Source organism: Globicephala melas, chromosome 3 (assembly GCF_963455315.2).
Source record: "Globicephala melas chromosome 3, mGloMel1.2, whole genome shotgun sequence".
NCBI lineage: Eukaryota > Metazoa > Chordata > Mammalia > Artiodactyla > Delphinidae > Globicephala > Globicephala melas.
In genome coordinates, this window is record NC_083316.1 from 117612296 (window position 1) to 117625485 (window position 13190).

At 42.7% G+C, this 13190-nt stretch overlaps 1 protein-coding gene across 1 annotated transcript in view; it reads left to right on the top strand.

Moving 5' to 3' along the window:
* Positions 1–9109, top strand: part of PCDHB15 (protocadherin beta 15) — a 28475-nt gene extending 19366 nt beyond the window's left edge. The window contains exon 3 of the mRNA XM_060296334.1: positions 7243–9109. Within this exon, the coding sequence (XP_060152317.1) occupies positions 7243–7274 (32 nt within the window). The 3' untranslated portion in view covers positions 7275–9109. The remainder of the gene's footprint in view (positions 1–7242) is intronic.
* Positions 9110–13190: the final 4081 nt, after the last annotated feature.

The following is a 13190-nucleotide window of genomic DNA, read 5'->3' on the forward strand; positions in this document are numbered from 1 at the left end:
AGCCTGTTCTTTTTTTTTTTTTTTTAACATCTTTATTGGAGTATAATTGCTTTACAATGGTGTGTTAGTTTCTGCTTTATAACAAAGTGAATCAGCTATACATATACATATGTTCTCATATCTCTTCCCTCTTGCGTCTCCCTCCCTCCCACCCTCCCTTTCCCACCCCTCCAGGTGGTCACAAACCACCAAGCTGATCTCCCTGTGCTATGCGGCTGCTTCCCACTAGCTATCTATTTTACGTTTGGTAGTGTATATATGTCCATGCCACTCTCTCACTTTGTCACAGCTTCCCCTTCCCCTTCCCCATATCCTCAAGTCCATTCTCTAGTAAGTTCAAACATACCAATTCTCCTACAAACTTTTACTGTAATTCCAACAACTCATATGTTCCTAACTGTAGCCTCTATTAGGACTTCATCCACCGGTTTGTTCTTTTTTTAATAGAACTTTATTGGAGTATAATTGCTTCACAATATCGTGTTAGTTTCTGTTGCACAACAAAGTGAATCAGCCATATGCATACACGTATCCCCGTATCCCCTCCCTCTTAAGCCTCCCTCCCATCCTCCCTATCCCACCCCTCCTCCCTCCCCTCCTCCCTATCCCACCCCTCTAGGTCATCGCAAAGCACCAAGCCGATCTCCCTGTGCTATGCTGCTGCTTCCCACCAGACAACTATTTTACATTCGGTAGTGTATAGCATCCACAGGTTTTGATTTTACAATACTAGGTAGGCGAAGTGTTCCCTTGCCCTTCGTAATATGCATTCCCATAAAACATTCAGGAAAAGTTGACACACTTCTTTTTTTTAAAATTTATTTATTTTTTATTTTATTTTTGGCTGCATTGGGCCTTCATTGCTGCACGCGGGCTTTCTCCAGTTGCGGCGAGCGGGGGCTACTTTTCGTTGCGGTGCGCGGGTTTCTCATTGCGGTGGCTTCTCGTTGAGGAGCACGGGCTCTAGGCATGCGGGCTTCAGTAGTTGTGGATTGCGGGCTCCAGAGCGCAGGCTCAGTAGTTGCGGTGCACGGGCTTAGTTGCTCCGCGGCATGTGGGATCTTCCCTGACCAGGGCTTGAACCCGTGTCCCCTGCATTGGCAGGCGGATTCTTAACCACTGTGCCACCAAGAAAGCCCCACACTTCTTTACATAATTCTAACTTTCATAATCCTATCAACCATTACCTTTTTTAGGTAATCTTAATCTAATCTAATCTTAATCTAATTGGGTTTCACCAATGGGCTTTGGTACCACAGTTGAGTCCTGGAAACTTCTCTTCTCCAGCCCCTGACCATTTTACCCACTCCAGTGCAAAAGTCTTTGGCTACCCAGTGAGGGGTTGAGCCAAGTGACCCTGGCCCTTTTGTCAATCTTCACCTTATAAATCGGCCTGCCCACTCTCCCATGCAATTTCCAGTCAGGTTTCTCATTGTAATGTCTGCCTTCTGACTTTTAAAATTTCTCCAAACAGGGGTAAATAGAGTGGACTCTCTCAACTTTAATGTTGAGAGATCAAAGGGGGGGGGGTTCCTTTGGCCCACCCAACCTTAGGTAGTGCTGTATTAAAACTTTGTTTTAACCCAATCAATGTCCATTTTATTCACTCCATTTTTTAAATAACCATCTAAGGATTTCTGCTCTTCTGGAATGAGTCCTGTGACTCCCCTTTCTGTTTTCTCTTTCTTTTGCTCCTATCGATATCCACTTCATTCATCTTATTCCTTTTTTAAAAATATTTATTTATTTACCTATTTATTATTTATTTATTTATTTGGCCACGCCAGGTCTTAGTTGCAGCAGGTGGGATCTTCGTTGTGGCATACGGAATCTAGTTCCCTGACCAGGGATCGAACCCAGGCACCCTGCATTCGGAGCGCGGGGTCTTAACCAGTGGATCACCAGGGAAGTCCCTCATCTTATTCCTTAATAACTGTTTTAAAATTTCTACCTCCTTGGGAAGAGTCCTGTGACTTCCCCCTTGGCCTCTCCCCATTCTCTAGTTAATTAACTTAATGTTTTTATTAGCATCTATAAGACCCAGTGAGGGGAAGCTAAGATAGCAAATTTGATGTTTCCTGAACAATTTTTTTTTTAATTTATTTTTGGCTGCGTTGGGTCTTTGTTGCTGCGTACGGACTCTCTAGTTGTGGCGTGTCGGGGCTACTCTTCGTTGGGGTGCACGGGCTTCTCATTGTGGTGGCTTCTTTTGTTGCAGAGCACGGGGTCTAGGCGTGTGGGCTTCAGCAGTTGTGGCTCACGGGCTCTAGAGCCCAGGCTCAGTAGTTGTGATGCACAGGCTTAGTTGCTCCGCAGCATGTGGGATCTTCCCGGACCAGGGCTCGAACCCGTGTCCCCTGCATTAGCAGGCAGATTCTTAACCACTGCACCACCAGGGAAGCCCTGAACGCTTTTTTGATTTGGCAACAATAGGATTATATGGGATGCCCATGTGAAGGGGCCCCTTTAACCTCAGAATATATTCAGCGGGTGAATATCCTACTCATCATAAAGCCAGTACCACATGGTTTGCATATGAAGCATATCAGCTATTTCATCTGAAGTTTTCCACTTGGCATTCATAGAGGAAGACAAACACTGCAGGGTAAACAGACCTTGCAGTGGCTTTTATCTGGTCCATCAGGCTGGCTGTTCCCTCAGGAATAACCTCTTGTGTATCTGAATCACATATAGTCATCTGTGATTGTTCCATAGTGAGCTGTGGGCCCTGTATCAACCCAAACATGCTCTTCCACTCTGCAGCACTCAAAACCAAAGACACAGCCCCCGCATTAGTTATGATTCATTTCAGTAAACGTTCTTCAGGAAGCTGATGATACTGATCTACAAAATGAAACAATTCCTTCACACCATAACCCTGGCTTCAGGAGTTTCTTGGTTTTGTCCTCTCCCCCTCCCACCCGCCCCATGTTGATTACCTTCTTTGTGACCAGAGATCTTAGAGGCCTTTCTGTTGTCCCTGCACATTTTTTACCTTGGGGGCAGCTTTGAGGCTAGTGGCCCAAGCTCAGACTCACTGAAATCTGAGTTTGGACCAGCATCAAGGTCTAACCCAGCATTCTCTTTTACTTTTAGTTTAGCTATTACAGATAACAATAACCAAGGGATTGTATGTTTAGCATCCTTCTTATTATTTTGCACTTCCTTATACACCCAGTGATTCCATTCCCCAGGATTTGGATTCCACTGGTAACTTTTACCTTTAGTAACTGACTACGGCGAGCTGCTGCTCCATACCATGGGTGACCATGTGGCCCAGGAATCAGAGGTTCTTCATCCCCTGCCCTTTCATCCTTTCTCTTCCCAAACCACGTGTTTCCGTGAGCCAGGGCTAATCTAGCAAATCCCATGTCACTGACGTCACCTCTTTTGTGTTCTGAGCACCCAATTTTAATGTGAGGAGAGGGGGTTTTCTTCCACACCTCCAACAAGCAATGCTCTGACACCAGCTGGGTATCCTACAAGTCAACTCAGTTCTGACACTATCTCCCCTGAGATGGCACCTGATTCCACAAGTTGAGAACTCAGTCCCACAAGACTCCCCCCGCAACCCCAACTGCAGATGCCAATTGCAAGCCCAGGTTGTTACCTGTGCTTCTGACCAACTGGCTACGGATTGGAGGGTCCCAAGATTCCCTTCTCAGACTCCAAACACCAGTGGCAAGCCCAGGTTGCTGTACTGCTGTACCTGTACTTCTGACCGACTGACTGTAAATCAGAGGTTCCCACAAAGCTTGGGTTTGATTAATTTGCTAGAGTGGCGCAGAACTCAGAGAAACATTTTACTTACTAAATTACCAGTTTATTATAAAAGGGTATAACTCAGGAAGAGCCAGATGGAAGAGATGCGTAGTGCAGGGTATGGGGAAAGGGGCACAGAGCTCCCATGCCCTCCTAATGTGCCACTCTCCCCAAATATCCATGTGTTCACCAACTGAGAAGCTCTCTGAACCCTGTCCTTTTGGGTTTTTCTGGAGGCTTCATTACATAGGCATGGTTGATTAAATCATTGGTCATTGGTGATTAAACTTAATCTCCAGTCCCTCTCCCCTCCCCAGATGTCAGGGGAAGGACTGAAAGTTCTAACCCTCTAATAACATGTTTGGTTCTCCTGGCAACCAGCATCCCATCCTTAGGTGCTCTTCCAAAAGTCACCTCATTAACATAACATAACAAGAGACACCTTTATTGCTCTCTTCACTTCACTTAGGAAATTCCAAGGGTTTTAAGAGCCGTATCAGAAACCGAGGACAAAGATCAAATATATATTTCCTATTATAAATCGCAGTATCACACTGGGTGAGAGATATTTTACGGAACTCTCCAGAATGGAGTACAGAGTATGTAGATATATGTGCCTCATACGAATGCTCACTAAATGTTCAACACTGCAGTTGTGAATATTAATACTGAAATTGAAAAGAAGGTCAATTATGTGGCTTTTTACTTTAAAAACATTACATAATGCTTACTATGTGCCAGGCATAGTTCTATCCATAAGATATCAAATAGCCCTTTCCCCAGCTATACCAGTATTTGCTGCTAAATGAACATGAAAATCTTAAAGCCCTTGACTCTCTGACTCCTCCAGGCCAACATAAGCAGACTTTTACTACTTGCCAGAGGAAAGCACTATCCCCTTTCCTGGAAATCATACAACAAACTTAGGAGGCAGGTGCTTTACAAAGTGACACTTGTTCTTCTCCACATCTGTCCCTCTAATCCACATTCCTTTTAGGCTATAACCTATGGAAAAGTATACTCGCCATTCTGGGGGAGATAACTTTCACAGAAAGAATTGCAAGGCCTGACCAATACATACCCGCAGGATACAGGGAAAATGTGAGAGTGGATTTTGAGGGTATTGGACCAGGGTACAGAATATAAGCCTAGATTTGGTAGAATTAAATGGCGTGGAGAACTTGCCCATGACTTGGGATTCTGGCAAGGATACCTGGACCAGATCCTAATACTTTGGCCAGAAAGGTCAAAGGCTTTTTGAAGATTAGACACAATTAATGGCTAATAAATGTAGTAGAGATATGAACTACCCTTGGACATAGTATGGAGGAGAATATCAGAAGGCTCGGAGAGGTGGGAATGTTAGAATGGGTTTACTGTATAAACCCTGAGAACCCAACAATTATGTTCCCTAAGATGGCCCAGAAGTGACGCTTCTAGTGAGGAAAAGACTGACATTTTTGTAAAACTCAGTGGGTAACTATCCCCTATAGACAAGGGTTTGTGGTATTGATGCTGGCAAAGAACTGAGCTCTCTGGCATGAATGAGGATAATGAGATTTCAGAATAACAGAGACCAAATGGCTTCACATAATTAGTGGCAAAGTAGATTTAACTACTGCGGCAGCAGCAAGACCATCATGGCAACCAAGGTGTTTTTACACATAGGGATTGTGGCTATGCCTAATAAACCATGGTGTTCCTGGGAGTGAGAAAGATAGACAGCCAAATAAAATGTTGCTTGACTTGTTTAATAAAGATATTTGAGAGCTGGTATACAGCTACTGCAGTGGACAATTGCAGTCCCTCACCCTGTTTTTAGATATGTCAGATCACATACCAGAGCCTGTTAGAAGGGGAAGATGACCCTCTTTAAGGAAGGGCAATGCCACTGCAGCTAAAGACTCTAAGTGTTCCTTCTATCCTTTCCTAAAGAGATCTGCAGCTGTTTGCCTGGGTAACTGCACTTGGGAAAGTAGATTATCCAGACTTCTCAAGGAAGGTGAAATATAGTTCCTGAGCAGACTCTGATAAGAGGTGACCTAAAACACCATAATGGTCCTTCAGTTATAATGCAGGCTTATAGAGATGAAGAGATGAATGGAATTTAGGCCCAAATCCATCTCAGAGTGGGTCCAAAGCAACCAGACCTACCATGTGATTATTTCCTGGGTCCCTGAGTGTATAATTGGGATAGATATACTCATCAGCTGGAAGAAGCCTGTGCAGAAAAGAATTAATGTAGCAGGCTTAATACTCTATCCTTACAAGGCCCTGCTTGCAAGGTTGGCCCTTGGCTGTTATCTGGGAACTTGGATTTGGGGAGCATTTCCACTGTCCCTTACCACCGGCTTTCTTGGCATTCTGAACTCACAGATCCTAATCGCCTAGATCTGGCTCTAAGGGAAAATCTGATACTATCTTCTAAGCACCATTTCAGTTATAGCATGAGCTGTGCTAAACTGAAAGCAGCCACAGACTCAATAAAGGGAACACAGATGCTGTGCCTGTTGCAGATTTAGGAAACCCCCTTGTGGGGCCTTAAACAGAGAAAACATGGATGCTGGCTGGACCATCTGGACCACTTACAGATGCCCACAGGAAAGTCTTATTTACTGACGGGGCCATCTGTAATTGAGGTGCTGACTGGCTCTATATGTCTTTTTTTCTTTTTTTTCTCTTTTTTTTTTTTTTTTTTTGCGGTATGCGGGCCTCTCACTGTTGTGGCCTCTGCCGCTGCGGAGCACAGGCTCCGGATGCGCAGGCTCATGGGCCCAGCCGCTCTGCGGCATGTGGGATCTTCCCAGACCGGGGCACGAACCCGTGTCCCCTGCATCGGCAGGCGGACTCTCAACCACTGCGCCATCAGGGAAGCAAGCCCTGGCTCTATGTTTCTGATAGAGATATACAGAGAATGGTTGCATTTCTAATTTGTGAGTACTGTGGAAACCTGCAAGTTGGGGGAAGGCACATCACAGCACTATGACCCCCTCCACCCACTCCTGACAGATCAGACTCTGGACCCCCAATGGGGTATGTTCCACTGCTATTAACTTGTGTTCAGATTGGTTGCAATTTGCATCAATGAACTGATAGTGTGACTCTATTTCCTTCACCTTTTACCTAGTACACACATGTTATTAAGGCAATTTGACTGTTAAATGCAACCATCCCCAGAAAGAGATTGATCTGTGTAAATCCATTTTGAAAACCTTTGAAAATTCAGGATATCATCATGATAAATTCCTTAACATGATATGACTTTATGGTAAAAATTATATTAAAAATTGTTTCTGTGAAAATGCTTTTGTCTTGCATATGACCCTTTCAGACAAAAGATCTGGGTAAAAGGAGAGGATGACTAAAAAAATATAAAGTCATAATTGCTGAATGGGACACACTGATTTTTTAACACTGAAGAAAACACAGCCCGGGGAGGCACAGAGAGTGGGGAGGACATTAACAATGTTTGTTTTTCAGAACTCTTCCTGGGAGCTTCCCTCTCTTCTTGAAGGAAAACTCCCCATGCTGCTTTTCCAAGCTGCTGTGAGCATTCTGGATTCAAATGGACTGCTGAGGCCACAATCACACCTGACAGTGCTGACTATGAGGCAGCAGAGAATGGCTCCAGCTCCTGCACTTTCCATGCAGAACACTTCCAGATGCTGTCCACGCCTGTGAGGTGGAAAAGGTGATGTCATGCACAAGCAAAACTGTTTGGAACCAACTGCCTTGGGAAGCCCCTTTGAAACCAAAAACTGAACTGAATTATTTGGACTGAACTGAGAATCCTGGAGCAGGAGGCCCCATGGTTAGAGGCCATCTTGAAGTCTCTGTTAACCAGTACTGCCTAACTAATGTATGTCCTGCTTGGGGTGCCCTAACTATGTAAACTCTCTGTTTCCAGAGGTACTACATGTGCCCTCTGGGACTGTATTTCTTCCATGTGTACCCTGCTATCATGACACTGCCTCAGCCCTACAAGGCATTTGTGTCAGCTTCAGCTTCCTAGCCAGAGTTGTGCTGTGCCTGACTTGATGCCTTGGGTCAGGTGAAAAGGTTACAACAAAAACTTAAACAGGAAGATACCTGGCTTTCTAAGGTAGGCCTTTACGGTTAGTGGGATTTGTTTAACTGGCCAAATCTAGGACCCATGGAGGGCATAACTGAGGCCAATGTTGTATGTTGGTCTCACCCTGCTACATGGGGTCCTACTGATGATAATCTTGTTGTAAAGACACCTTGGCCAAGGGCCAAGGGGATGGGCTGTGCAGGAAAGAGTTACCATAGCAGGCCTGAGACTCCTATCCTTAGAAAGCCCTGCTTGCAAGGTTGGCCCTTTGTTGGCATCTGGGACTTGGATTTGGAGACTGTCCCCAGCGTTTCATAACTGATAAAGGCCATTTACTGTGCCTAAACTGTATATACAAACAATGTAGTTTATGCTAGGCAGGGGATGCCCATGTGTCCAGCACCCAATAAAACCCCTGGATTTCAGGTAAGCTTCGCTGGTAGACAACACTTCATACATGTTGTTTCAATCTGATGCTAGAAGAATGAAGCACATTCTGTGTGAATCCAAGGAAGAGGATCTTAGAAATTTCTATCTACTTTCCTCCAGATTTTGTCCAAGGCACCTTTTCCCTTTGCTGATTTTTCTTTGTATCCTTTTACTGTATCGTTTTACATTCTCACAGTCATGAGTATGACTATATGCTGAGTCTCATGAGTCTTTCTAGCAAATCACCAAACCTGGGGATGGTCTTAGAAACCTTCAATGTCAAACCCTTTCATTTGTTCCCTGACTGGTAGGGTAAGAAACATTATAGTGGAAAACCTGAAATTTCCCTTTCCCTAGCCAAGATAGTAAATAAGTAACACTGCATCCTAATTTCAGAGATGAGCACTACAGTCTAAAAGTTAAAGTATGCAGAGGTGATAGTCTCCTCATATCCTCATTTAATTCACCTGTTCACCCCCTGCAAAAACTGGATGGATCATAGTGATGACAATGGACTGCAATTTGTTTAATCAACTGGCAGCTCCAATTACAGCTGCCATACCAGTGGTTATCTCTACTGGAGCAGATTAGTATAACCTTTAGCACTTGGTAGGTGGCTATTTTTCTGGTGAATGCATTCATCTTAAACTCCACCAGTGAATAAAATCAAAAGCAGTTCATCTTCTCATAACAGGGCAGCAAAATATATTCACTGTCTTGCCCCAGAGCTATGTCAACTCTTTCCCTTTCTTTTGTAGCATACTCCACAAAGACCTCAACATTGAACATTCTGCAGAACATAATGTTAGACTACCATATTGATGACATCATGCTAATTGGGCCTAATGAGCAGTAAATGAAAAGGACCCTAGATGGCCTAGCAGGACACATGCATGTCAAAGAGTAAAAGATTAGCCCCGTGAAGATTCAGGGGCCTGCCCCATCAGTGATGATTCTAGGGGTCTGGGGCATGCCAGGAAATCACACCCCCAAGGTAAAATACAAGTTATCTCTTGCATCTCTTACCACTAAAAGAGAGGCACTGTCTTTGGGGACCTCTCTGGATTTTAGAGGCAGCATATACCATATTTGGAACTCAAAATGCTGCCAGGTTTGAGCAGGGCCCGGAGTAAGGAAAAGATACGTAGCAGGTTGAAACGATAATACTAGCCAATCTGATGTCATCTAGTCAATTGGATGTTGCTAAAAATGCCAGTAGTGGATAAGGATGCTGTGTGGAGTTTCCAGCAAGCCACAGTAGGATGATTATAGTGCAAATCTTATAGTGCAGATCCATGCCTTCTATAGCAGATAACTTCTGTGTCCTTATAAGTAGATGCTGTCATGCTCCTGAGCCCTAGTAGAGAATGAGTGGCTGACTATGGGACATCAAACGATCATAATGTCATAAGAGCTGCTTACCGTGGGCTTGGTATCATCGGAGCCACTAAACCATAAGGTTTTTTTCTTTTTGGTTTTTTTTTTAAGAACTGATTTTATTTGCATAACTGACTAAAGGAGTCTCATTTGTAACCAAGATGGAATTCACAGTATGTTGTTACATTCACGCTTAAAAAAATATATCGCTAGGGCTTCCCTGGTGGCACAGTGGTTGAGAGTCCGCCTGCCAATGCAGGGGACACGGGTTTGTGCCCCGGTCCGGGAGGATCCCACATGCCGTGGAGCGGCTGGGCCCGTAAGCCATGGCTGCTGAACCTGCGTGTCCGGAGCCTGTGCTCCGTGACGGAAGAGGCCACAATGGTGAGAGGCCCACGTACCGAAAAAAAAAAAAAAATATATATATATATATATATATGTACAGGAATTTGCAAATTGATATAAACATACATTACTTCCAAGTACATTTCTCCCCTTCTTCCTGGAGGAAAAAGAATAGAGCCATCCAGCAAGTCAACCCCTTCAAAATAACTTTAACACAAAGGACGTAAGTATCTCTAAATCAAAAAAGTGGTTCATCTGACCTACAGGTGTCACGGGAGAGAACATCATGGAATGACAGCAATGACAACAGCTTGACTTCAGATGGAACCGGACTATTTAAAATGGAGTTTCCAGGAAAAATAGGCACTGATTTCTAGAAGGAAATTCACTCCTTACTGAAGCTATTTATTGAGCCAATATGGCTGGTTAACATTTCACTAGTGTAAAGTAACCCAGCGCAGGACTCGCGGACGACGCCGGTTGAAACCAAACGCACAGTCGGGTCACAACTGGCGCTGCCTGGGCTCCACTGAGAGCTGCTGTCCCCATTCCCCAGATGTAGAGGACCACCCCAATTTCATCTCAGGGCCTAAGTCCATTTCTTCCCATACTGCAACTGTCTAGCATTATACAAGGTACCCTTCTGCTTACCCACTTAAACTACTTTTCAAGTTAATTAGAAAAACTTTTCTTTAAAAAACAAAGGAAGAAAGAAAGGCGCTGTGAGTAGTACCAAAAATTCAAGGAAGAAATAATTCCAATCTTATACAAACACTACCATAGAATAGAAAAAAAGGGAGAAGACGCCCTTAAAATGTTTTGCATAACCCTGATATCAAGAAAGGAAAATTAAAAGCCAATATCACTCACTGACATAAAGTAAAAGAGAAAAAAATCATACAATAATTTTTAGAGACACAGAAGAAGGATTGGATAAAATTCTGTTTATAATGGGGGGAAAAACTCCTTAAATTAGAAATAAAACTTCCTTAATCCTTAAATGATATGAAAACATGTACAGCAAAACACATTAATGGTGAAATGTTAAAACCTTTCCTCTGACATCAGAAACAGGACACAAATGCCCACTATTACATTTATTTGATATTGTACTGGAAGTTTTGGCCAGAATAATAAGGCAAAGAAATACAAGTTATGTAGATTGCAGAATAAGAAGCAAAGTTGTTATTATTTGTAGATGATACTAAGGAGTACAAAGAAAATCCAAAAGTACCTACAGATAAAATATTATAATTAAAGAGTTTAGTAAAGTTGCTGAATTTGGAAAATCAATATAAAATCAATTTATTTTATAAAGCAGTAAACAGAAATTGACATTTTAAAGATAGAATTTATAATAATTAAAAAAAATCAAGTAGCTAGGAATAAGTCTAACTAATAAAGTATAAGGCCTCTATGGAGAAACCATATGCCTTTGTGAAGAGACACTAAGATGACTTATATAAATGGAGAAATATATGATGTTCCTGAATTGGAAGATTCAATGTTTTAAAGTTATAAATTCTCTTCTCCCCCAGGACAACATTACTTTAAACATTACATTACTTTAAAATTCATATGAAAGAATAAAATAAGAGCTAGGAAACTTCTTAAGAAAAAAAGTAGGATTAAAAATTTGCCTTACTTATTATTGACTTGTTATAAAGCTATATTAATCAAGATAGTCTGATATTGGTGCACAGGCAGAAAATTTGACAAATGTAATAGATTAGGGAGCTCAAAAATAGACATATATATATGGAATGTTTGAACATTACAGAGATGGCAATTCAGAATGTCTTAGTCTGCTCAGGCTTCTCTAACAAAATACCATAGACTGGTGGCTTAAACAACAGATATTTATTTCGCATAGTTCTGGAGGCTAGGAAGTCAAAGACCAAGGTGCCAGCAGTTGGTTTCTGTTTTTTTTTTTTTTTAAAGTCTTTATTGGAGTATAATTGCTTTACAATGGTGTGTTAGTTTCTGCTTTATAACAAAGTGAATCAGCTATACATATACATATGTTCTCATATCTCTTCCCTCTTGCGTCTCCCTTCCTCCCACCCTCCCTATCCCACCCCTCTTGGTGGTCACAAACCACCAAGCTGATCTCCCTGTGCTATGTGGCTGCTTCCCACTAGCTATCTATTTTACATTTGGTAGTGTATATATGTCCATGCCACTCTCTCACTTCGTCCCAGCTTCCCCTTCCCCGTGTCCTCAAGTCCATTCTCTATGTAGCAGTTGGTTTCTTAATGATGGTCTTCTTCCTGGCTTGCAGGCTGCAGCCTCCTCACCATGTACGTATACATACACCATGTATGTATACATACACCAGGTATGTATACATACACCAGGTATGTATACATACACCATGTATGTATACGTGGTTTAAGAAGCAGCTCTGATATTTCTTCCTCTTCTTATAAAGACACTAATCCCATCATGGGCTCCACCCTCATGACTTTATCTAAACCTAATTAGTGCCCAAAGGCCCCTCCTCCTAGCACTATCACAGTGGGGGCTAGGGCTTCAATATATGAACTAGGGTAGGGGGTGGGGCACAAACATTCAGTTCATAACACAGATCAATGCGAAAAGATGAAATGTTCAATTAAAAATGGTTATCCATACAGAAAAAGATTAAATTGGGTCTTAATTTAAAAATCAACTTCAAATGGTTCTAAGACTCAAATGTCAAAAACAAAAACAAAACCCAAAACAACGTTCAAGCTCTTAGTGGAAAATACAGGTTAATGGATTTTAGACCTTGGGCTAGAAATAATTTCTTTAAAAAGACACTGACAGGGCTTCCCTGGTGGCGCAGTGGTTGAGAGTCCGCCTGCCGATGCAGGGGACACGGGTTCGTGCCCCAATCCGGGAGGATCCCACATGCCGCGGAGCGGCTGGGCCCGTGGGCCATGGCTGCTGGGCCTGCGCGTCCGGAGCTTGTGCTCCGCAACGGGAGAGGCCACAACAGTGAGAGGCCCGCGTACCGCAAAAAAAAAAAAAAAAGACACTGACAATAGAATAAAAGATTAATACATTTGTAATAAAATCAAGAAACTTCATTCATCAATAGACATCTTAAAGATGTGAAAAGGTACAAACCAGGAGAGGATACTCACATATACACACTGACAAAGAATTAATATCAAGGATATATAAAGAACTCCTACAAACCAATATAAATAAAAATAACAAT